This window comes from Petromyzon marinus, chromosome 25 (genome assembly GCF_048934315.1).
Source record: "Petromyzon marinus isolate PM22_M1 ecotype Great Lakes invasive population chromosome 25, UKy_Petmar_22M1.pri1.0, whole genome shotgun sequence".
Lineage (NCBI taxonomy): Eukaryota > Metazoa > Chordata > Hyperoartia > Petromyzontiformes > Petromyzontidae > Petromyzon > Petromyzon marinus.
The window spans coordinates 7,030,079-7,054,098 of NC_133691.1; the positions used below are offsets into that span (position 1 = coordinate 7,030,079).

General features: G+C 44.4%; 1 protein-coding gene across 4 annotated transcripts in view; it reads right to left on the bottom strand.

The window, feature by feature from the left end:
- LOC116945890 (zinc finger protein ZFPM2-like) overlaps positions 1 to 24,020 on the bottom strand; it is a 204,134-nt gene that overhangs the window by 7,649 nt on the left and 172,465 nt on the right. For all 4 annotated transcript variants that reach the window (XM_032960545.2, XM_032960542.2, XM_032960543.2 and 1 more), the window contains 3 exons: positions 19,508 to 19,738; positions 18,113 to 18,241; positions 12,677 to 12,811 (listed from right to left, as the gene is read on the bottom strand). In XM_032960545.2, coding sequence (XP_032816436.2) covers positions 12,677 to 12,811; positions 18,113 to 18,241; positions 19,508 to 19,738 — 495 coding nt within the window. The remainder of the gene's footprint in view (positions 1 to 12,676; positions 12,812 to 18,112; positions 18,242 to 19,507; positions 19,739 to 24,020) is intronic.

Below are 24,020 nucleotides of genomic sequence, written 5' to 3' on the forward strand. Positions count from 1 at the left end.
ATTGATGAAATGCGTGCCGTCCTCTGCAAAGCAAAAAAAACGACCCTTAATTTGCCGTGCCTAACGTCGGGCACTTTCCTGACGCCGCCGACGTCGCGTCTGTGTTTGACGATCTGGCGATGCCAGGTAGGGTAGCTCGCGTGGGGGGCAGGGGGTGCCTTGCCACCCCCCCCCCACCCCCTTCCTGGTGGCCAAAGCTACGAGTTAGGGGGGGGGGGGGGCCTTGACAACCGCCGTGAGATACGTTTTCATCAACAGTGTAAAAAGAACACAACTATTTAAAACGCGGTTGAATGTTTTTTTTTTTCTATTCTTTTCATGAAAATGTTTTCAATTACGTTACACGTTTTAGTTTAATTTAACGGAGAGCAAGTCCTGGGGCCCCCACCTGACCGACTGCCGCACCCCTTGAACTGATAATGTCGCCACTGGGCCATGCCTTACTGGACTGCTTTCTTGGTGTTAACTAAAACAAACAACCCAGCTGTTATAATACTCCACGTTGTGTTTACAATGTGAGCCCGTAGTCATAGTGGAAGTATGGCTCTCACATGACCCATCCCTGTGTAGCAGTCTCAATAAGGGGGAAGGCTGATGACTTAAAACATACATTACGTTACGTCAGATACATGCAAGCACTTTTTTTTTTTCAAAACTTGTTAATATAATATATGGCAAAAGAGTTTGTAACAAAAATATCCTTGGCTGAAAAGTTTGGTGCAATTTTTTAAAACCAACTATGAGTTTGTTTAAAAAAAATAATTCTGTTTAAAAAAAAACATTTGCAATTTTATGAAACCGCAACACGTTGGTCTAAAATACGTTGATAGTGAAAAGCGGTACGCCTAATATGGACATGCATCCATACAGGCAAAGACAATACATACAGCATACAATATTAAGTATTTAACAATGCATTGATTCATCGATCAAAAAACTGTTCTTATGTTCAAGATGCACTGAATAAATTGTGTGCGTGCGTTTGAAATGTTGATGGTTTATGTAAAGTATATGTTAATATTGAGGGAGAACCAGTAGTGCATTGATTATCCCACTTCGATTTGAAATTGGCGTCCGAGTTCGGTTGCCAGTCGCGGCTAACATCAGTGGCGAGTCGTCTGTGAACCAGTCCCGGGCACCCCCCTTCACCATCGCGCACTCATCATCAAGTGAGTTCAGACAACTCCATGACCAACGCAGCGTGGGAAGGATTCCATCCAGCAGTGGATTAACAAACAGCGATGAAGTGTTAATTTTCATGCTGATGTTACAGCTAGGCGTGCAAATCGTGTCGATTTTTTTTTACAGATTGTTAGTGGTGAGCACAATGCAAATAAAGGCAACAATTCTTGAATCAAATCCCTGGATTGTCACAATTCCTCGAATCAGTGGGGGAGGAGGGGGAGCTGAATTGTTACATCTACAAAAGTTCATCCTTAAATGCACTTGATGACGATGGTGGTGGTGGCGATGGTTATTCTTACCCCTCAATGTATTTCATTATCATTGACGCGCAATGTATTTCATATAACATCTATAATGCCACGCTTATTTTACATGATAAACCTCATATTTTGAATGAATGAATAAATAAACGTAGCCCCTGTCTGCAAAACCTCAAAAGGCACACACTGCTTTGATACATTATTTGAAATGTGTTTATTTCCGTTAGATCGAATAATACATTTATTATATTTCTATCCTTTGCAAATCTCCCACGTCGGCAATAAGAGCAATTTAAATTTGCAACAGAAAGTCATGTCCACACGATGGAACACTCCAATGCTACAGATTCGTTAGCGCCCATATTTTAGAGCAAGCAACATTCTCAGGTATTTAAACGAATTTTAGACTAATCTCAACAAACCTCACTGGGCAAGTATGTCCAGCCCCGCATTCCTCATCATCAGAATTATGACAGTCAAGATTCATCAGACGATCAAAGAAGATTCTACTCATTTGTCAAAATTTGCAGTGTCGTGTTTTTGTCACTTGGAGGTGTTCTGTTGCCACGATAGCCTTCCAGAAGAGATTGCTTATCTCCGTATCTCTTGAGTGGTGTAAGGAAACTTTTCTCACCACTGATACATGTGAGTGGTTGATATTTTCTATAAAAAAAATGATGACCGTGATCATTAGGGCTGGAACATTTCATTCTTGGCAAGGCGCATGTAGAAACAAGTAAAATGATTTGGGGGAAGATTCAAGATGCATTGGAAATGTAACATTTGCTGCTCCAGTTTAATATATATGTATGAACATACTGATTCAGTCCACTAAATGTTCTCTCACTGCGCTAGGAACCTGGCAACCTAACCATGGCTTGATATCAGTGGCGAGTGATATCTGAACCAGTCCTGGGCATCCCCATTGACCAACTAATGCTGACTAGGGTGGTGAAGTATTGTCAAATAACCCCCACAACCAGCATGGCATTGAGAGTCCTTCATCCATGAGCGGATTGACAAAGAGCGATATGTATATATATATGTTGTTTATACTTGGACAGATAAATACTAATGTATTTAGCAACTGAGAAACTCAAAGAAGTGCACCATTATTATTAAATGCCACCTCTGCAGATTTTGTGTAACAAGTATATCAATTGGGAAGGTCCTTATTATGACCAAAATAAAACATTTCAATCTATCATCCAGTCCCAAGTTGCCTTATTCAAATACATGCTCTTGGAAAATATTGGTATGGAAGGGGCCATAGGTTTATGTAATACATTCTTGTTTCATGTTGGAAACAAAAATAACATATTCCAACTAAATGACATTATTAAAATAGCATATTGAAAGATAATTACGTGTAGTAATGATAATAACGAACACAAAAAAAAAAACAAGGAGGTATCTTTCTTTACTGAAAATAATGAACGTTTTAATCGATCGGCCTGCACTTTTAACGTATCCCAGCAGCATTCGCTCATTAAGGTATCTAAAAACCCCTGGACGAACGTCACCGTCACTGAGCTTCATCAACAGGGTGTGGCCCATTAATCCAAAGCTCCTTGGTGGCCCAACATTATCGCGCACGGGAATAGATGACAGACATTAGCAAAAAAATGCATATTGATTGACACATAAGAGATAACCGTGTGGAAAGTGTCAATAATGTGAGGAATCATACCGAAACCAGGCACAGATTAATACGTGTGGATGCGAGGGCATCTCTGGAGAGACTGTCCTGCCATTTGTGGTTCTGACACAGATGCAAGAAATGAGATAATTTTCCCGAATTAGTGGGATCCCCCCCTGCCCCCCCCCCCCCCACTTTTCACCAACAAGGGGGAGGAGTTGGGTGGGCAGAGACCACACGGCCGAAATAAGTTTACATTTTTTTCAGACGTTAATTTCATCAAGTCGGTTGGCGTCTGTGATTTTGGCTGCGATGCCCTGCATCTGCTGCAGTGATTATATGTGCGTGGCCGGTTTTATAGATATATATACTGTATAAAATAATGCCTCCAAAGTAATTTGCATAACAACTCGCTTCAGAAAAGACCGGGAGGGCTTGGCACAGGCCCTTCATGTGTGGACAAGAGCAACTCTTTTGTCACTGAAATTATTATCTTACATGTACATGATCATCGCGATGACTGCTTATCCGCCACGACTGTGTGAGGGCATCGCGGCGCCACCCGCCACGTATCGCAATTCCAGTGCCACTGCCATCCATCTCACTCCTGCACGTGGGCTGGCCTCATCACTCCATCTCCGAAGTATTCGTCCACCTGGGAGCATTCCCCCCCCACCCCCCCCCCCCTGGGCTGCCATTTAATCATGCGTCTCATCGCACCTCGTGATTTATTCAGCCACAACTGTATTTTAACTCTTCTTAAATTGTCAATGTGATGTCTGCCTTGGCTTTGATCCCTGATCCACGTATTCGTTTTTCTGCTTCTCAGGGCAAATTCAGGCACGCATGTCTCCATGCTCGCTCGTGAACTTTCTACCTGCATAAGATAGCGGCGTATATAATATTATCATCGTCAGCCCTTTGTAAATCCACTGCTGGATGAGGGCTGGCCCATGATGATGTGAGGGTCGTGGAGGTTATCTGATTATACATCACTACCCTGGTCACTGCAGGTTCATGAATGGAGGGAGCGTCGACGTGGCAGCTAAGAAGAACAGGACCACGATGAATTTTGCTGAATTACCCTCCGCTGCTCACAAGGTAGCCTTTGCAGCAGCCTATAACACCTGTCACAACATATCGTGAGGCTTCGTGGACTGCTGGGGATGGACTGCAGGCTGGCGTATCCAGGAGCACAAATTATCGGCCTCCTTTGCTGTCTCCCCAGTTAACGCCACGATACCAGGTACAAATTTTGGCTGGGTTCACCCAAAGAAAGCCCAGGAAACTATTACATTCCAAATATCACTTATGTGCACAGCCAGAAATCAAACCCATGGCAGCCAGAATTGTAGTGCAGTGTGCGGACCACTATACGCACATAGAGAAACAAAGACAAAGGCTGCAGTTTAGACATGCAAACTGTTATGGCAAGTGCTGTTCGTCAAAGATGAAACACACCGTGCATAGCCTTACATAGGCTGTCCAAGCAAGTGCTGTTCATGAGCACCAATTACGGCCGACATGGCACACGAGAGAGCGGGATGGCCAGAGCCATGCCCAGCTGCCTTTATCTCCCCATCGCTGCACGGTGTACACATTCAAGGCTGAGTCGACCTAAGGGAGGCCCAAGACCAGTTCAGATGTTGGTCAGCCGAATAAATGTCATGCGACTGCGACGCATCACAACAGTGGGACGCATCGTGAGCTCGTGTCCAGTGAAGCCAACAGCTGGATTCATGTGACACCTATTTAGAGTTGCTACTCAATTCACATCCATCCGAGAAAGAAGGAAACAGATAACGTCTGTTATCGCCAGGAATCAAACATGTTTTGCTGGCTTCGTAGTTGCAGGTTCGATTACCACAACACTACTGCAGACACATCTCTGCATGTGTACATGCACAACAACAACAACAACCGCCATTCGCCACTAAGTGGCGGTGACGTCACCACGACGCTTGTGCCAGGCCATGTGCACTTTGAGGCCACGTGAAGTGTCGAACGCCCGCTGTCAGGAGGTCACGGGGCAGACCCAGGTGCTACGGGTCGACTGACTGAGATGACTGGCTGATGCACCACCTGTGCCCCCTACTGTGCCAACCTGCTGTGCTTTAGCCACCCGGCGCTCCGCTCGTTGTTGTGAGCGTCGCTCCTCCGCCCTCCGTTGTTGTTGGGAGGGCGACTGCCTCCAACTGCCCAGTAGCGTCCTTCACGAGCCTCCTCCACAGAGGCCGATCTTGACACCACTGGTACCAGTCATCGGCAAGTCCACTCAGCTCCACGTCCTCCTGTACCACATCACTCCATCTCTTCTCTAGCCCGTGCCGCGCCCGTTTAGCCCCCTCGATCCGGCCGAACAAAAGCTGTTTCGGCATGCGGTGGCTGGGCATGCGGGCTACATGACCCAGCCAACGCAGCCTTGCCTGCCGGAGAAGCTCACCGATGGGGCCTTGCCCAGATCTTTCAAGGATTTGTGAGCTCCTCACACAATCCAGCCTGGTTAAATCCAGGATGGATCGTAGGCAGGCTAGCCTAAATGTTTCTAACCGGCGAAGATGTTCCATTAGGGGGGTCCACGTTTCGCAAGCGTAGAGAAGGGAGGGAATGACCGTGGCCGAAAAGACCTGAAGCTTAGTGCGGAGCGACAGACCAGGTAGCTTCCACACAGCGTTACGCAACCGATGAAAAGATATTGCCGCTCGACTGATTCGGAGTGAGACCTCTGCTGTTAAACTGGAGCCGGTCATAAGCACACTGCCCAGGTATGGGAAAGTCTCCACTCTCTCCACAACTGCCCCATCACCGATTGGGAGTTGTGGGGGTGGAGTGTCCGATGGTACAAAATACCCAGGCAGGTGCTTAGTTTTGGTGGGGCTGATGGTAAGGCCCCATCTCTTAGTGGCACGCTCCAGTCTCAGCAGCAGCGTCTCCAACTCCTCCTCTGAATGAGCAGCTATTACCAAATCATCGGCATACATAATGTGGTTGAGCAATAGGGAGCCATCCCTTGACCGCACCCGGGCATCGATCAGCCTCCCATTATATCTGTACCAAATGGAGATTCCCCCGGTATAGCTATTGAAGGCTTCACGAACTACGTGGTCAAAATAGATGTTAAATAATGTGGGAGCCAGAGGACATCCCTGTCGCACCTCAAGGTGTACAGGGAATGGCTCTGACTCCCGGCCACGTAGTTTGACCCGGGCCCGCTCACCATCATGGAGGTCCTTAATGATCGTGAGCAGAGGGTTAGGGACTCCAAAAGCACGAAGAACAACCCAGAGCCCAGGCCTACTGATGGTATCATAGGCCTTGACCAGGTCAACAAAGCAGAGATGTAGGTCTTGTTGGAATTCCCTACACCTCTGCTGTAGCAGACGGACAGAAAATATGGCATCTGTGCAGGACCGCCCTTTCCTGAAACCGCACTGGGGCTCTGCAAGCCTCTCCTCAGCGTGCCTGGCAAGGCGATGTTGAATAATCCTTGCCAGGACCTTTCCTGGCACAGGCATTGATACACAAGCACAATGCTCACACACATATACATGAACAACACGCGCACGTGCACATTATTGTGCAGCGTATATTATTCTAGTTGGTAAATGTGGACATTTTCTTGAAGCAAATGAGCATTCGGAAATACGGAGCAGGTCGGCGTGCAGTTTTAAACGTGGCAAGTTAAAATAAAATTAAGATTAAAATAAAATTAGTGTTAAAATAAAATTAGTATTCGTAAAAAAGGGGGCATCTGATTGATGACGTTCTTACACGGATGTAACAGAATTGCGATTGGGAGGGTGTGATGGCATTGCCAGCAAAATAAGCATAACCAAGAACAAAACATGCATCAAGGTGCGTGCAGAATGCTAATTAAAGAAACTTTCAAATGAAGCTCATATTGCGAACTTTTAAAAAAGGTATTAAAGGTATCATTTAAAATGAAAATCCTTCTGACAGGCCTCGATAGACATGGTCAGATATCATTAATGTAATATTTTAATACGACTTTGGCTGAAGCGGCTCTATTTTTAACACTAGAGCGCATGAAATCCACAAAAATTATGAGCCATAATTTGAACTTGAATTTGACTCTGAAATTAACAAACCCATTAAAAAAAAAATCACACCAGTACGATAAGGCGCAAAGAGAGGGAGTGTATTTTGCGATAAGCAGGAGGATAACTCGACTTGGCCTGTCCCGAATCCGTTATCTGCGAGACACAGGCGATGATGACTAATTGCGAAATACCTGCCAAGTTTTTAATTAACACTTTGCATAATTAATATGCAAATTAGATTTGAAATGCAAATGGGGGACATTAATTTTTGCCCCTGCAGTTTTTATCTGTTTCTTATTTACCTAATGTCTTTGAGTTATCGGCAAATGCCAGTGCTATTCTGTCTGTACAAAGGTGGCAGGCGTACGGTTAGACTCTTTCATTTCGCAAGCTTTTTGTTCCAACTTTGATAAACCTTTAAAGCTACTTCTGTAGCCACAAACTTTCTGAAAGGATATTTCTGATTCAACATAAACAAAACGCGCATACACACATGCGATATGCATGCACACGTGTACATATGTAGGGTAAATATGGTGTTTGCAAAGCCGAAAGATATTTAAAAGAAAAATTGTAAAACAAAAAAGATGATTAATGCGTTGCTGATTCTAACATATTTTGAGGTATTTTTTATGTTATTATGTCATATTTAAATATAGCAGACAAAAAATACATGTTTGTGGTAAAAACATTTCTACATTTTTAAGTAAAACATGGCACCAAGGATTTTAACTATTGCAGAATTTTCCTAAAAACATCATCATGAATACATTTAGAGCATAATACTTTTAAATGATATATATATTAAAAAATAAATCTATGTTTAATGCAAGTTCTTGATGTGGAAATTCAATTTTTATTTCTGCAATGATTATTTAAGCAAGTATTATATGTATTTTAACATGGATAATGCTGATTAAAACAGCTTTACTCCCACATGACATAGTATTGTATGAATCATTAAGAGATAAGATGCAAGAAAAATAATTATTGCGACCATGACTTACGATGAGAGCTGTGCTTTTGTTTGTAGGGATGTGGACACAAAGACAAAGAATCCCAGTATAGCCTTTAACAGGCTGCTGGGGCAAGTGCTGTAAGCGAGCACCTATGAAGGCCAGCATGGCACATGGGGTGGTCGGTTGCCAACACCACGCTCGACCATCTTTGTCTTCCCAGTGCTGATGTTAACACACTGCGCCAGGTACTAATTTAAGGCTAAGTAGACCTAGTAGAGGCCCACGACCTGCTCAAATTCTCCAACTGTTGTTGGTCGTGAGTGGGAATCGAAGTCCGGTCACCGGGTTCGTAGTACATTGTGCTAACCACTGCACTACAGCTCCCCACAAAACAAATATAGCCTGAACAGACTGGCGTGGCAAGTGGTGTTAGCGAGCACCTATGCCGGCACGGCACAAGAGGGGGGTGGGCCGCCAGCACCACGCCCGGCCGCCTTTGTCTCCCGAGTGCCAATATTTACACACCACACCAGATACTCATTTGAGGTTGAATCGACCTAGGCGAGGCCCAGAACCGGTTCACTGGTGTTGGCCGTGAGCAGGATTTGAACTCTGGTCGCTGGGTTCGTTGCGCAGCGTGCTAACCGCTACACTAACGCTCCCCACACACACATGCACACACGCAGCTACAAGACGTTTAACGTTTCACATACCTCCCAAATATCTGGCTTTTAGACAAATCCATATAATTCAGACACTTTACTCAGGGAATGCCAGGACATTAGCTGTGATTGTCTAATTAAGCCAATGGACATGCAGAATTAACAAATGCGTTTCCAGCCAATTCCATAACGGAATGCTTATCATTGTGCCCACAATCAAGCCAAGGCACACACGATGGCCGACTATGTAATGGCCCAGTGCAGTAAAAGATGGCATCATTTTTGCCGATTTTGTCGTCTTCATAATAATGCCATTCAAATTGTATACGTCGTCAAGACACCAGTGTATCTACAGACTTAAAAAAAATACTCTCTTGTTGTGACTAAATAATAGCACCGAAGTTGTTATGGATTAAAGGACTTGTTTACAAATGGAATAATCAAATGGGCATCTGAGTGTGATGGCACACCATTTGTCTGGCCATAGCAGGGACACACACACACAGACCCTTGCTTGTTTTGGGGAGAAATGACCAAAAATGAGTGGCTACTTCGGTCCGTGACACTGGCATACATTGTTAGGCTCTTGACGGCAGTCCTGAACATTCTTATTGTGTTGAAGTGGACGAAAGAGAGCAGCATACAATGTAAGAATACCTTATGTGGTTACACCATATACAATGAATAAGGGGTGTGATTATTAGTGTTGATATAAGACCGGAACAACAGCCCTTACAGTCCTACCTCATATGTTTTTAAATTGAGGTGACTGCATTTTTTTGGTCATACTTAGAATCATTTTTCGCTATTCTAAAGAAATAACGGACGTAATGATTGTCCATAATAAGAGGTGTTTTGGGGTTAGATAGCTTCTCGTGATATTTTTATGTTGCCAAAATGAAATGGTCCCTCAGCTCTTGGCTGCAGGACGGGAAACGTGTAATAGGCCACATTTCGCTTTTGAGACAGAAAAGCTGAGAAAGGCAACAACAGTCGAGGTGTTGTCTTTATAAACACACTGCTGGCTTTATCTTGTTGTTTTATTTTGCCAATGTTTATTATTATTGTAATCGATATATACTCTGTACTGTACAGTGGGGAAGAGTTTTCGATTAAATAAATGTTCGAGTGACAATGTTTGATCTTTTGTTGCATTTTGGATCCTTTCGGTGGTGTAATGTGTCTTCGTGCTTACAAGTGACACCACTGTTAGCAGGAAAAGTACATATGCGGTGTAACGGAAGTGACGTCACGGGCTAGTGATGTCATATTTTCAGACCAATTAAAACAAAATTCTTAGGATTTTTTTTAATATTGTATCTGGATCCGATCTTTTGATCTTTCACATTGATCAGCAAAATTGGAGTATATCCCTAGTGTATATAAAACACTGTATATAAAATGCTTCACAATTCACTTCAAAGAAACCCTGTGAGAGCTTGATAATTACAATGTAAACATATCAATCAATTCATTCTATCTTTGATAACAAACATAAAACGTAACACATTCATCAATAACACTGCCTTAAAAAGGATTATGACAAGCATCTCGTTTTAAGGCTGTGTTTTTGACAAATGTATTATTTGTACTTGTGCATGACTGCCAATGCAGTATTATTAAATAATTCGATTCATTGTGCCATGGAGTACATCATCTACCTATTTGACAAAAAAGTGCAATATATATGCATGCATACATTTATACGGAGAGTTCATGGGGTCAAGATGTGATGCTGACTCTTGAAGCAAGCGGAGCTAATTTAAAGAAATATTTGTGTTGCTTCTGAGGCTGACTACAAGCTCCGATCTCTCCTGGGAGCGTTTTCATCAAGTTATTCATACCAATGCAAGTACAGCTTGAAGCACGTGTATGCACACATGCCATATGCATATATACATCATGTTATATGATCGCATCATCCCAACACTCAGATCCTTCCCACTGGCTCTCAATTGACTCCTGAATAAACTACAATATTGCCCTCACTATCCATACATTCCTCCATGGACTCCTTCCATACATCTTTCCTCCCTTCTCACTCTACTCTGTTCCATATGCTTTACACTCGAGTAATTACTACTACGAACTATTTTTTTTATTTTACCAGGCAAGGCCCACTGAGCTATATAGCTCGTTTTCAGAAGCGACCTGGCCACAAATGACAGCGCAATGAAGTGGCTTATCACGTGGAAATTTATAGCAGCCAAATACTCTCGAGGGAGAACAGGCAAATTTCCAAAAATACAAGGGGCCAGGGTTGGGATCGAACCCACGACCTCCTGTATGCCAGGTGAGGTAGTTAACATCTAATGACAAAGCCCTTCAGGCAGCCTTTGGTTGATGGGAAGCTTCTCCTTCTCAGCTGCTGCCCCCATTATCTATAATTCTCTTCCTCTGGCTGTTCACGTGACCAAGAGCCTTCTCATGGTCAAGTCCCAGCCCAAGACCTTCATTCTTTTCCCTGCCAACAGCTGACTTCTCGTGTGAATTCCCTTCATTCACATCTCCACTATTTCCCACGGTGTTTTTGTGTGCGATTAGTTTGTTGTCCTTTTTCCGCACCTCAGATTATCACTGCTGACTGTGTACGGTGCGAAAGAAGTTCAACATACATGCATACTCTGCAGTGCTCCACCAGCTCCAAAATATGTTTAAAATAAGCACCTTGAGATGCAGTCACATATACTACTAATAATAAAGTGTAATTTTCGATTTAAAGCTTTCGTGACTGCAAGGATTCATCTTCTTTGGTTCTTTCGGTAAAGTCACGTTGAATGAGAATGAAATAATAAATTGATCAAATAAAATAACACAATCATATTCTCACGACGTTTCGGCCACAACACAAGCGGCCTTCATCAGGTGAAGGGGACGAGACTGTCTGGAGGACAGCGCTGGAGTGAGAAAGCCAAGCAAAGGCTGCCTTGAGGCTTAAAGGTCGTGATCTCAGCGTGGCTTTCTCACTCCAGCGCTGTCCTCCAGACAGTCTCGTCCCCTTCACCTGATGAAGGCCGCTTGTGTTGTGGCCGAAACGTCGTGAGAATATTATTGTGTTATTTTTTTTTATCAATTTATTATTTTATTCTCATTCTACGTGACTTTACCGAAAGAACCAAAGAAAATAAAGTGTAATATCAAGAGATGGCCGGGACGATCAAAGGCCACATCACCTAGCTGACATTTCTCAGGTCATGGTTTAAAATCCAGACAGTTAATTGTGATTAAACCGGTTTCTCATTTGTCGTGAGTTGATGGTCTCAGCCCAGACATCAATGCCTGCACATACAAAAAAATACCCCATTAGATTGATCTCAGTTCTGCACTTGATTTGGCCAAATGTCAGCTCTGAGACTCAAATTGGTTGACTTGCTATCTGACGAACATTACTCTCTCATGCAGAGTGGATGGGAAAGCGCTGCCCTCTACCGTGTTGACCAGATGCTACTCGAAGGGATCTCGGAGGTGGCTCTGCAACATCTGCTTCTGCGGGACGTTCTCCAACACGGAAGGTTGCATTGCTTAAAGCGCAATCCTAAGAGACGCTTTGTCTTGGTGCATAACGACGTTAAGCACATTTTGAATAAAAACTCATTCTGGAATAGTGGAAATAGAATAGTTATCAAAACTAGTTTCAGCGTAAACAAAGAGAGCACAACGGGTCCCCGTTGCTTTCGTTCTATTCTGAGCCAGACCCAGACTGAACTGAATAAATTCTAGTAAACAGATGGTCAGATATTCTTTGGTTCTTTCGGTGAAGTCACGTAGATGGAAACAAAAAAATATATACGTAAAAAATGATGAAAATAAAATAAAAAAAACAAAAACTCACGACGTTTCGATCGCAAAACAAGCCGTAGACATCAGGTCGGAGAGTTGAGTGTGGGTACGGCCACGAGGCTTCGAGTACCTGAGCCAAAGGGCAGAGGGGAGGAACCGCTCCTGGGCCTCGGCTGGTGCGTCTCGGCAGCGCCCATGAATCCGCCACTCGGCTTGGTGGCTTCCTCGCTCCCCGGGTGAGCTGGGCCACAGGCCGAGTACGATTCTGCACGGCAAGGGAGGTCGCGGTGAACGCTGGCAATCCGAGCAGGGCATGGAGCCAATGTAGGCTTGCAACAAAGGTAACTGTAATTTTTTTCATTTTGCTCTGTAATTGTAATTTAACAGCAAAGCGCATGAGGCTTAATCTTTCACAAAAGAGAATTAAATATATATGTTCATTTCCGTATTTAGCTAGGTGATACCCCCACTTTGAAATTCATTGTATTCATGACAAGCAGGATTTTGGTGGCCATAATTCTACAGGCATTTATGTATCTCCCTCTCTCAAATGTTGAAGCCAACGTGTCCCCTTGTTCAAACGACTTCTCCATTGGTGGTCCTGCCTCAGTGATGAAAATTCCACATTCCTCTTCTGGGACCATTTGACTTCAAAACAATTGGTGGAGCCTCACCAGGCGGTGGATATTTTACCAACCCGTGAGGGATTATGGGCTGGCATTGATCCTGGGTTGTATTTTAATGTACGCCTTTGCAAATTGTTTTATCAACGATAGCATGTCCTCAAACTAACGTGGGTGCATGTACAGCCCATCTCGTGTATAATGGGGTCTTGGTGGTGGGTGGGGGGCAGCCAAACTGTTTTGAGAAAATAGATATCGTGCTGTAGAACAGTTTGCAACACTCATGTCCTGTGAATGTGTTTAATTGGCATAACAGATCCGTTCTCAGCCCTTAGTCCGGTAGTGCAAATGCTGCTTGAATATGACAGAGGCCATTGTTTCCACAAGATGAACACTGTTGACTTGATGGATGATGGGCTGACTTGATTCCTGGGCTGGACTCCAGAATGCACAAAAATGCCAGCGCAGGTTTTATGCTGACAACGGCATGGGAGAGCCGCTTCTGTTTAAAAAAAAAAATGTTCTACCAGGTTAGGCCCAATGAGTCACATCACTGTTTTTTCAGAAGCGACCTGGCTGCAATTGATAGCTCAACGAAGTGGCGTATCACGTGCAAATTTAAAGCAGCCAAACACACATGTTTTGCAACATGCGTTTAGAGCCCATAGCCAGTGGTGGAACTTTGAAATTGCGATGGCAGGAGTGAGTGCATCCACAAATCAACCGCAATGTTACACGATAGTAATTATACATCTATTTATATTGGAATAAGGCAATAACAAAGCAATTCGCTGTGCTGGTGAATAATGTTTCGTTAATGTCCTCGTTGCAGCAGATGTTGTGCTTTAGGAACAGAAAGTAAAGGTGAAGCACTGAGCACTCATGCCACTGATGGCCTCAATTAGAGACAGTATTTGGCCTACTCTTCCAATCGTTTTGGAACAGGTGGGGGCGCCCACGTGCTGCGTTAATGCTCCATATAAATGAACATGAATTGAGAGAACAATGTTGTTTCAGTTGAGAAATATTTGTTTTACCAGCTGACCAAATGCTGATGCTGCTGTGTAAACAAAGGCAAGGGTGGATAACGAACCTTGACCAAGCCTTAAGTGACTTTGACCTGGAATCTAACCCTATTGCTTTTGATATCCAATGCAATATGCTACCCATTACAACATAGTGGCACATCGCTTTTATAAATTAACGTGCATAGATGACATGAGGACTTGATGACAAAACATATAATCATGATTTATAGAGTCAACTTTAGGGCTCTGAGTGTGATGGAGTTAAGGCAAATTTTACTTGTCAGTTTGCTAAAATTACTTTCAGGATTTGGTCATTGCTATAGCGAATGCTGTAAAAAAATAGGTGTTACATTAATGGGAAATGGTATTATTTACGATATGACTGTGTAATCTTGAATACGCATTAAGCACACTCTCAAATGGCAAAACTTAAATGAACAACACAACACGTATATTTATCTAAATGAAGCAAACATGTACAGAGACTTTAAATGGGGTTGTGCATTGCATGCCAAAAAGAACATGGTGAATTTGATAATTACCTTGGCTATCCTTGACCGATTAGATTTTTTTTTACTTAAAATTACTGTGGTGAAAATTATACTAGCATACAAATGACCACACTGCCAATAATTAAACGGAGTTATATTCCATAATTGGGATTTTTATCGAAGCAACATAAAACATTTCAAGGTTGACCATTTAAGGTTACCAGCGGAGAGAGATTTTCTCGTTTTCTTTGTGTCACCCCTGCACGATGATGGCACATTCCAAAACACAATAGCCCATCGACTGCGTAACATAAGAATTTGGATTATACCATTTCATTCAGGGGGGTGATGTAACAAAAAATGTACACTAATGGTACTACTGTATCTCTATTTATTCAAGGAAGCCTCCCTGACATTGCTAAGCGCAATCGACTCGTATGCATGGGTTTCCTCCAAGTACTGAGGTGGCCTCCCATACCTGAGTATATTGAACAGGCGATTGGCCAATCATCCCATAATTACCCAGGGAAATAATTGGCATTTCAGATGATGAATGACTGAATGAATGACTTAATGAATGACTTTATGAATAAATTAATCTCACACGTTAAGTTGTCCAAGATGTAATCGTATGCCCCACAATCTGCTATACATCTAAATTTGCATCTTTACTCATTTATGCATGTTTATGTACACATCTCGATCCATATTCCTCATTAGCATATAATATTGTATAGAAGGCCTCGTTAGCATATTTCTCTGAGATTTTTTTGCGCACTCTTTTAATTAAGGGGCACGCATTGCGCATGTTAAGTTGCGATGAGGCGAGCTAGTGTTGTCGGTGGATCTGTTTTTGTGCTGGATGCAGCGGCTCGCCCGAGACCATTATTGACCGCGAATAACATGGCAACATCGTCGCCAACAAACTCTCTCTCATCAAGGTCAGTGGGGTCACCACGACCGATGTCCGTGATGCCACCACACATCGCCATTGCTTCTGCCGATTGCTTCAGCTTGCTACACGGTTGACACCAAAACTCCAAGGTCTGCCAGCAACTGGCTTTCAGTCTTCTCCTCGGTAGCCAACCTCTAGGAGCCCTTTCAACGTCTCTTTCAATAACACGCCCTCATCCATCCCCGCTCATCGCATCGTTCCATGTTCTTCTCTGAACTTACAGGTTGCTTAACCTATCCCGCAACGACAATCCTAGCAACCTCCACACGTGTCGTAGCTTGTTAACATCCAGGTGTTTGCCCATTGGCTTGATATACACAGCCACAGTATTGGCAATTGAAAGTCCCAAAGCACGTCTAATGAGGAGATGGAGTGATTAGATCAGCTCGTGTTTGGTAGATTGTTGTATAGTAGGGATCGTGAGACACAGCAGTACAATTATCATGTCTGTTGTTGGTGATGATGATATTTCGAAATATAGCATGGTGGTCGATGATGACGATGATATTAAGGTATTTTAAACGTGTCCTTCACCACTGCAATAGTCATCCCTGATGTATTATTAGAACTGAACAAACATCAATTGAGATTCATGTTATTGTGCTTAGGGGGTGCACCCTGCCTTGCACCCCACTACGAGCAGTAGGCTTGTTGGTGCAAAGTTATATTTATCTTCAAGTATTAGCACTCCTTTTGTTTCACAAACACCGCGATGGCATGCAGGCTGGCTTGGTGTCCCCTCCCCCTCGAGGAATGCAGAGGGCCCTGCATTCCTCATCCCCCCCCCTCCATGTCGTGCTGTACCATCGCGCCACATTGGAAGCTTCCGCGGATTCTCTGCAACCCCTTCGCTGAAGTCCTCCGGCGTGATGCACCGGGCTCGTGTTTTGTTGCAATAAAAATAAAATCAGATTGAATTGTCCAAAACTACCCAAACAGGGGCCTTCCTCGTAAGAGAGTCTTTAAACGCAGCGAGACCCTGCTCAGTAAATAAAGTTACTAGGTTTGCTTATTTGTTCTAAGCATCATCTTTATTGGGCAAAGTGAACAATCGTATTGTTGGAAAATAACGACTTGTTCATCAATTGGCTCAAGGAACTGATCGAATATATGTTATAGATTTATAATTATGTAAAACCGTGATTGTTTATTTGTGTGAAATGCATCGCTGGAATTGATATTTTTTAAAAATATAATACTTGTTCTTGCACATATTATTCATATTAATTTCACTGAGATGCGTTGTGGGTTGTTTTTATGTTGATTTTGTTTGTTTATTCACTGAGATACCTTTTTGCAAATCTTTCTTTGTATCCACTCCAGGTCTCCTTTGGGTTCCCACCTAATTCGATTTGAAATGAATGTGTGTTGCATGTCATATGTAAGTATGTTTGTTAGGGTCAAGGTTATGAGGTCATCATTATCAGTTCTGTTGATGCCACCCCACCTCGGCTATCGCTTCCCCGCAATCCCAGTCTAACGATATCGCCCAAGTGTAACGATTCAAAATGATCCAAAACTACAAAAATAATACAAGTGACATATTCTTGGTTCTTTCGGTAAGGTCACGTTAGAAGGGAAATAATAAAATAATAAAAATAAAACATAATAAAATAAAATTCTCACGACGTTTCGGCCACAACGCAAGCAGCCGTCCTCAGGTGAAGAACAGAGCTGTCTGTTCTTCACCTGAGGACCTGGAAAGACAGCGCTCCAATGAACACTGCTAAGCTTAGCAGCGTCTTTTACGCTGGGTGGGAGGAGGAGAGCGCCTTGACAAAGGAGTTTACATATCAACAGAAGAATTTAGCATATTGATGACGGCGCTCTCCTCCTCCCACCCAGCTTAAAAGACGCTGCCAAGCTTAGCAGTGTTCATTGGAGCGCTGTTGTCCCGACAGTTCTGTTTCTTCACCTGAGGACGGCTGCTTGCGTTGTGGCCGAAACGTCGTGAGAATTTTATTCTATTATGTTTTATTTTTATTATTTTAACATTTCCCTTCTAACGTGACCTTACCGAAAGAACCAAGGCTATGAATCCCTGCAGTCACGAAAGCTTTAAATCGAAATTTAATACAAGTGACATTTATCATTTCTCCAGGCTGGTAGTTAGCAATGGTCGTCCAATTGAGAGGCTGGCAAGGAGCATAGACCATCATGCGAACTCCAGACATTCTCCCAGCAGCGGCTTTTGGCGAGCGATCGAACACAGACGGTGGGCACTGCATCGCGCGGCGCTTTCAGATGCGCTTCTGCGGCCGCCTGGAACGCAAGCTTCCTTCCAATGTGACGAAGCCACTGAACCTGTGCACTGAAGCTGAACACCTCGATTGAAAACTCATTTCATTCGAACTGCTTTTTGTCTCTAGTTTGTTGTCCTTCCGCCGCACCTCCGATTATCAGCATACATTCACGTGAAATTTTCACTCCTGGTTCAGAGCCATCGTGGAGAGGCTTTGACCATTTCACCTCTTTCAGGTCCTCCAGGTGAAGGAGTTCCATCTGGAAGTCGCCCGGCGCAATAGAACTGTAGGTGCGCTTGAAGGTTCCGTTCACTTCGATACCAGATCCCACACGCTGTACATGGAAACACGCTCCCTGCACTCACGTAAACAACAACAACAGAAATTACTTTGCATGCATCGTAAATTGCATTGTGAGGAATGTTCTCCAGCACATCTACATAAAAGATGTCTGTCCAAAAGTAATTCATGTCACACTTCACTTTTGCTCATATTCATTTAATGTTTATATTCCAACTTTATTCCATTGCTGCTGTCAGCATCACTTAATGAGACAACGTTAACTGCCTGTGATCATCAGAGAGCGGTATCTCACCCTGTGCGCTCGGGAACAGCCCCAGATATCTTAGATCTACGTTTTGACATCTCTGCAATCGACCCTACAAACCACGTGGATCATTTTTCCCAATTTAGTCGCAAATATTTAGGGAAATGAAGCTGATGCGATGGCATTTAATCACAGGCTGAGACCATCAACTCACCATCAGCTCAGTGGTTTAAATACTGAAACCGGAATTTAAATTGACTGATCTTAGAAGCACTAGCTCAATGCTTAGGAGTGCCGGGCCACCTCCTATTTTGTGAATGTAATGTTTTAGGACTTAAACACTTTTGAGTTTCTTTTAACCACTAATCAAATTCCAGTTGCGTTATCTGATTTGAAAGGCCCATGTAAAGATGTGTCCCCACAACATCATACACACGTTATCTCTTAAGGCAGGGCTAGGTAGCATCAAGTGGAAAATCAAATCTGCACGATTTTCAAAATTAAAGCTGCACGACACTTGAGAGCCTGTTTTAATCACAGTAACATTTGAGAAGTGTCGGCTCAATGCATACCGTGGCCATTATGAGCCCCGATAGCCACCGATCCACCTCTGCATTCCTTTGTCCAATTACAAAAACAACTCAAATTGTCCCCGTGCTCATATCAGCATGGGCATTGCTCATCTCCATCGGTGGCTCCGAGCCACCTTGCCATGACAGCAGCCACTCTATCCACTCTCTTAAGAGGAAACGCAGTGATCGAACACTAGAAGCATCGTCCACCTAGGGTTGCCACCTGTTCTGGTTTTCCCAGGACATCCTCTTGTCGAAGTAGCTGCTGTCACAGGACATTTAAAGTCCCGTTTTTTTTGTTAGTTAGCGTAATAGCACACCGCTCACGACAATGCATTAATTCATAATGCAGCTCCCCCTTCTCCTGTTGTGGTATTGCGAGGTATTGTTCTTCCCGTAACGGCCTGTTTTGTTGCTGTTGTGGTTGTTGTTGTACCACCACAGAGGTGGCAACCCTGCGCATCCACCACCAGCATTAACGAAAGCCCCAAGCGGAACTCACGGTTGATGGGCGAGGGCGGAACGATGACTCCGAGCTCAGGAGGCCTTGGGGGCAGCAGGCTTAGACACCCCAGGAGTGGGTGGCGTGGGGCAGGCGCTCCCAGCTGGGGCAGCAGTGCCAGGCTCGGGGGCAGTGGGAGGTGCGAAGGGCAGCTGGGGTCCGACACCGCGCAGGCCACCAGCTCCTCGCCTGCCGGCACCGAGCACGTGATGGTGCACCAGACGCCGTCGCCTGCGGAGAGAACGCACGACCCTGCATCACGCAACAGCACAGCCGTGCGGTGCGAGGCCGATTCCTGGGCTGAACGGGCCGCAGTCGCTGAGAGCGGTGATTCTCAAACGTTTTAGGCCTGCGGACCATTCAGCTGATGCAAATGTTTCCGCGTACCAAACAGCCACCCACCCCTGGTGACAAGGCGCATTCACTTATCTCTGTAAATACCAGAAACACAAAATGATGAATATTGTTACGGAGCATGAAAACATTTTTTTTGTAAACGTTGGAGCTTGGCTCTCCGACACACCGGTGTGCTTTACTAGTAAGGAATTGGCACGTTCTGTTTACGTGACAACCCTTACTAGTTGGCTGTGTCGGGTGGTGGCGGGTTTTAACGACACATTTATATATTTACGCGATCTAACCCAAAAAAAAAACTCTATTATGGATTTTTTAAAACACAGCTAAAAGGTATTTTTTTGGGAGGGGGGGGGGGGTAGCATTTATATCTTAGAATTAGGGTAGTTCAATCAGGGTTGTTTACCTTCCTTAATTTTTTAATTAAATATAAAATGAGTAAAATATAAATGAATGTCCGAAACAAAAGGTATAAAAGTTGTCATTAATTCCGGGACCAGCCTGCATTTGCATCACAGCCCCGCGGACCACGTGCAGGACCGCCGGGGACCACACTTTGAGAACCACTGCCTTAGATGGAGCCAGCAGGAATCGTTTCACAAGCTTCTGGCTCTGCTGATGAGAGAGCCAGCAGATCTAAAACCGGTCCAGACTTTGCTTGCTAAAACAAACACTGCTGGTTAATATTGATTTGCAAAGCCAGTAGGTCAAATAATAATAATGATAATACGTATTTTACTTGTATGTGTATGTGGAGACACAGAACAGAGGTCTGGCCATATGTTATTATTTGGTTGTATTTCTCGGCGCTATCCCATGTGAGTGTTGACTTGGCGTAATCCCTCCAGTGTTGATAAAATTAATACCGGCTTGTTGGTAGTCAACAACGGTTGCCCTCGCGAGATTCTGGCTCTTGCCATGTGAATGTGGGATTTCCACCACTGGCTCAGGATTCTAAAAGGGGATTAATGTCGCCTAATGCTCGTTGGAGAAGGGAGACGCATTTTGGACTGTCTGGAGAAATGGCTCAGTTTACCGGGAAAGACTCATCGAGTAAAACCACGAACCTATTTTTATTTTACCAGATAAGGCCCACTGAGCTACATAGCTCTTATTCAAAAGTGACCTGGCCACAAATGATAGCTCAACAAAGTGGCTTATCAAGTGGAAATGTATACCAGCCAAATACTCTGAACGCAAAGTTGATTCTCAATGCGGAGAGAAAAACCGGAGGTCCCCGAGAAAAATCCACACGACCACGGGGAGAAAATGCTATTTCCAAATATACAGGCATCAGGGTCAGGGTCGAACCCACAACCTCCTGTTCACCAGGTGGAGTAATTGACATCTCTCCACCATGCAGCCCCGCGGTGACGAGTACGTAGATGAGAGTGGCCTGTTTTTGACTGCGTGTCGAGGATAATGCCAGTTGTTGAACTACAATGATACTATCCTTAAAATACAACACACAAACCTCTAAAAACGCACACTTAGATAATGTTCTCAAATGAGCAGGTGATCATCTGTGCTGTGGAAAACCTGACTCAGTAGGAGAAATTCCAAATTCCCTTGCTAGGGAACCCAATATGCTCACCCAATACCCATTGTTGACTCCCAACAAAGTGGTAAATACAGAAGCATTTGTACAAAATAGACATGCCATGTGTATGTCACAATAACATAGCACAGCTTATAATTTTCTAAATCCTGCAGGTTCCATCTGCAGCTTAGGGGTAGCTTCTCCCCCTAATGCTCTGCATTGCCTAGAAACAGATTTTCCTTCACTGTAAGTGGGAGCACCGTGGGCTGGTGCATGCATGTTGAACTTCTTTCTCACCATACGTTGCCAACGGCTCTAATCGGAGGTGATGATATCAACGACGACAGCCACCTTTGCCACTCAAGTGCGATGATGTCACCACAGTGCTCATGCCAGGCTAGGTGCACTTTGATGACGATACCATCACAATGCTCACACTCACTGATGTAGCCCGGCATGGTCGTCAGTCATTGACAAGCTCGACAGGGTCTCAGAGATTAGCAATCGCATTGCCACTGGCAATAAAGTGAAGATGAACAGTGTGTGGCTAAATGTGTTCGTGTGTAGGTCTATATATGTGTGCACGTGTGTGTACAATGCATTGTGGGGAGAGGCAGTGCAGCGGTCAGTGCACTGTGCGATTAACCCGGCGACCCGAGTTCAATTCCGTTCATGTCCAACACCGGTGATGATTATCTGAACCGGTTCTGGGCCTCCTCTCGGTCTACTCAGCCTCAAATGAGTAACCTGTGCAGTGTTTAAAGATCGCCACTTGGGAGACAAAGGCGGCCGGGCATGGTGCTGGCCACCCACCCCAGTGTGTGCCATGCCGACCATCGTAGGTGCCCACTAACTAAGCACTTGCCCCAAGAGTCTGTTAAGGTTATACGGGGGATCTTTGTCTTGTACAATGCAATTCCCTCCAATCTCCATGGACTGGCTTCAATGCCTGGCCATGATAGATGCCACCACGTGCATTGCCCATGGTATCTGAACCTTTTCTGCATGGCCTTCTTAGAGCTTGGCGGGAGAGACAAGAGGCAGCCGGGTAGCCCGGCTGGCTACGTGAGCCCTTGCCATGCCGTGATGGTCTTCAGAGGGGTGCTCAGCAATAACACTTCGGGTCTATAAGTATAAATGGAGGGTGCTCTTGCTTGTACGTGCGTGTGTGCATGTACATGTTTGCGAAGGTATGTGTATTTGTTCGTGCGCTCTACGTTGCACTGCAATCACGGCAATTCAGGTGCCAATCGATATCAGAACTTCGTCAAAGCCAAGCGGCCCTTAAATGTGTACCTGTGACAATGTGGTGGTTAAAAGAGGCTGCGTGTGAATTTCATCCCCCCGAGAATTTGATCCAGGTCACCTTCGCAGATTAAACTTATTGTCTCAATATGCTCTCACCCAGGAACACCAAGGCTTACTGAATGACCGTCTGAATTGCCACTGATTGCAGCCTGCAGAGCATCCGCTGTCAAAAAGACCTCAGAGTTCCTTTGTTCCACGCCTTGGCAAGTACCGTCGTAAATTGCATTCTCAAACGCCGGCTGGCACCCGCATTTCCATTGCCTGCGTGAATGGGGACATTATAAGAATGCGAATCACGGTGCTCTGCATGTACGCTTTAAGTGTAAATAAGCGCTTACACGTGTCATGTTACCTTTGATGATCTCTGTGTTGGCTTTCCGGCTCCGCTCCAAACTCCTGGAGATATTTTCGCTGCGAAGCCTATGGGTTGCGATATCATTTTCGGAAGATGCCGCTTGATTCCTTGACCTAATTGTGCACACTGCAAGCTTGATTCATCCCTGCCACTGCGGGGTTTGGAGTGCAATTTTCCACGGCGCTTGTGGATGCATGTACGTGGTTCCATACATCCGGCATTCGAAGCCAATACCATATCAACTAAGCATTACAGACTGACAGCCATGCTTGAGTTTTGCAAGTTCAAATCCTGGTTTGAAGCTTGACTAATGCCATCATTCTTTCATTGTCGATGAGTACCCACTTGATAAAAAGTTATCAGTAGTCGTATGGGCAAACTCGCCTTGCCAAAGGAATGTGGAGTTTCCACTCCTGGCTCGGGTACACCAATGGAAGCTGTTCGATACACGCGATTCCTTTAAGGAGACAGATACTCTTCGTAATTGTAACCTGAGTAGCTGTTATATATACGTTATATACTGCAAATGTATGTATTATTCATGTCATATAGATCAGTCTAAGATTATGCAATAAATTGCACCATTTGCAAATCCACTGTTGGATCAAGGGCTCCACCCATTGTGTCGGTCACGCTTCACAACGCTGCTCAGTGCAAGTCGGTAAAGAGGAGGGCCACTCAGGACAATTCCAATATTACTCTTCACCAGTGATCGCCGTGGCCGGGACTCAAACTCGGATCACCAGGCTCACAGAACAGTGTGCCCATCACAATGTACGCGTGTATTCATGTTGAACTTCTTTCGCACCGCATGTAGCCAACGGTACTTACAAGAGGGGCGGGCAAATAAATATCAGCACTCCATCCCATACATAAACACATTGACAAAAATTCCCAGTGTGGAGTTTGCATGTTCTCCCGATAGTCGCGTGGATTTTTCTCCAGGTCCTCCGGTT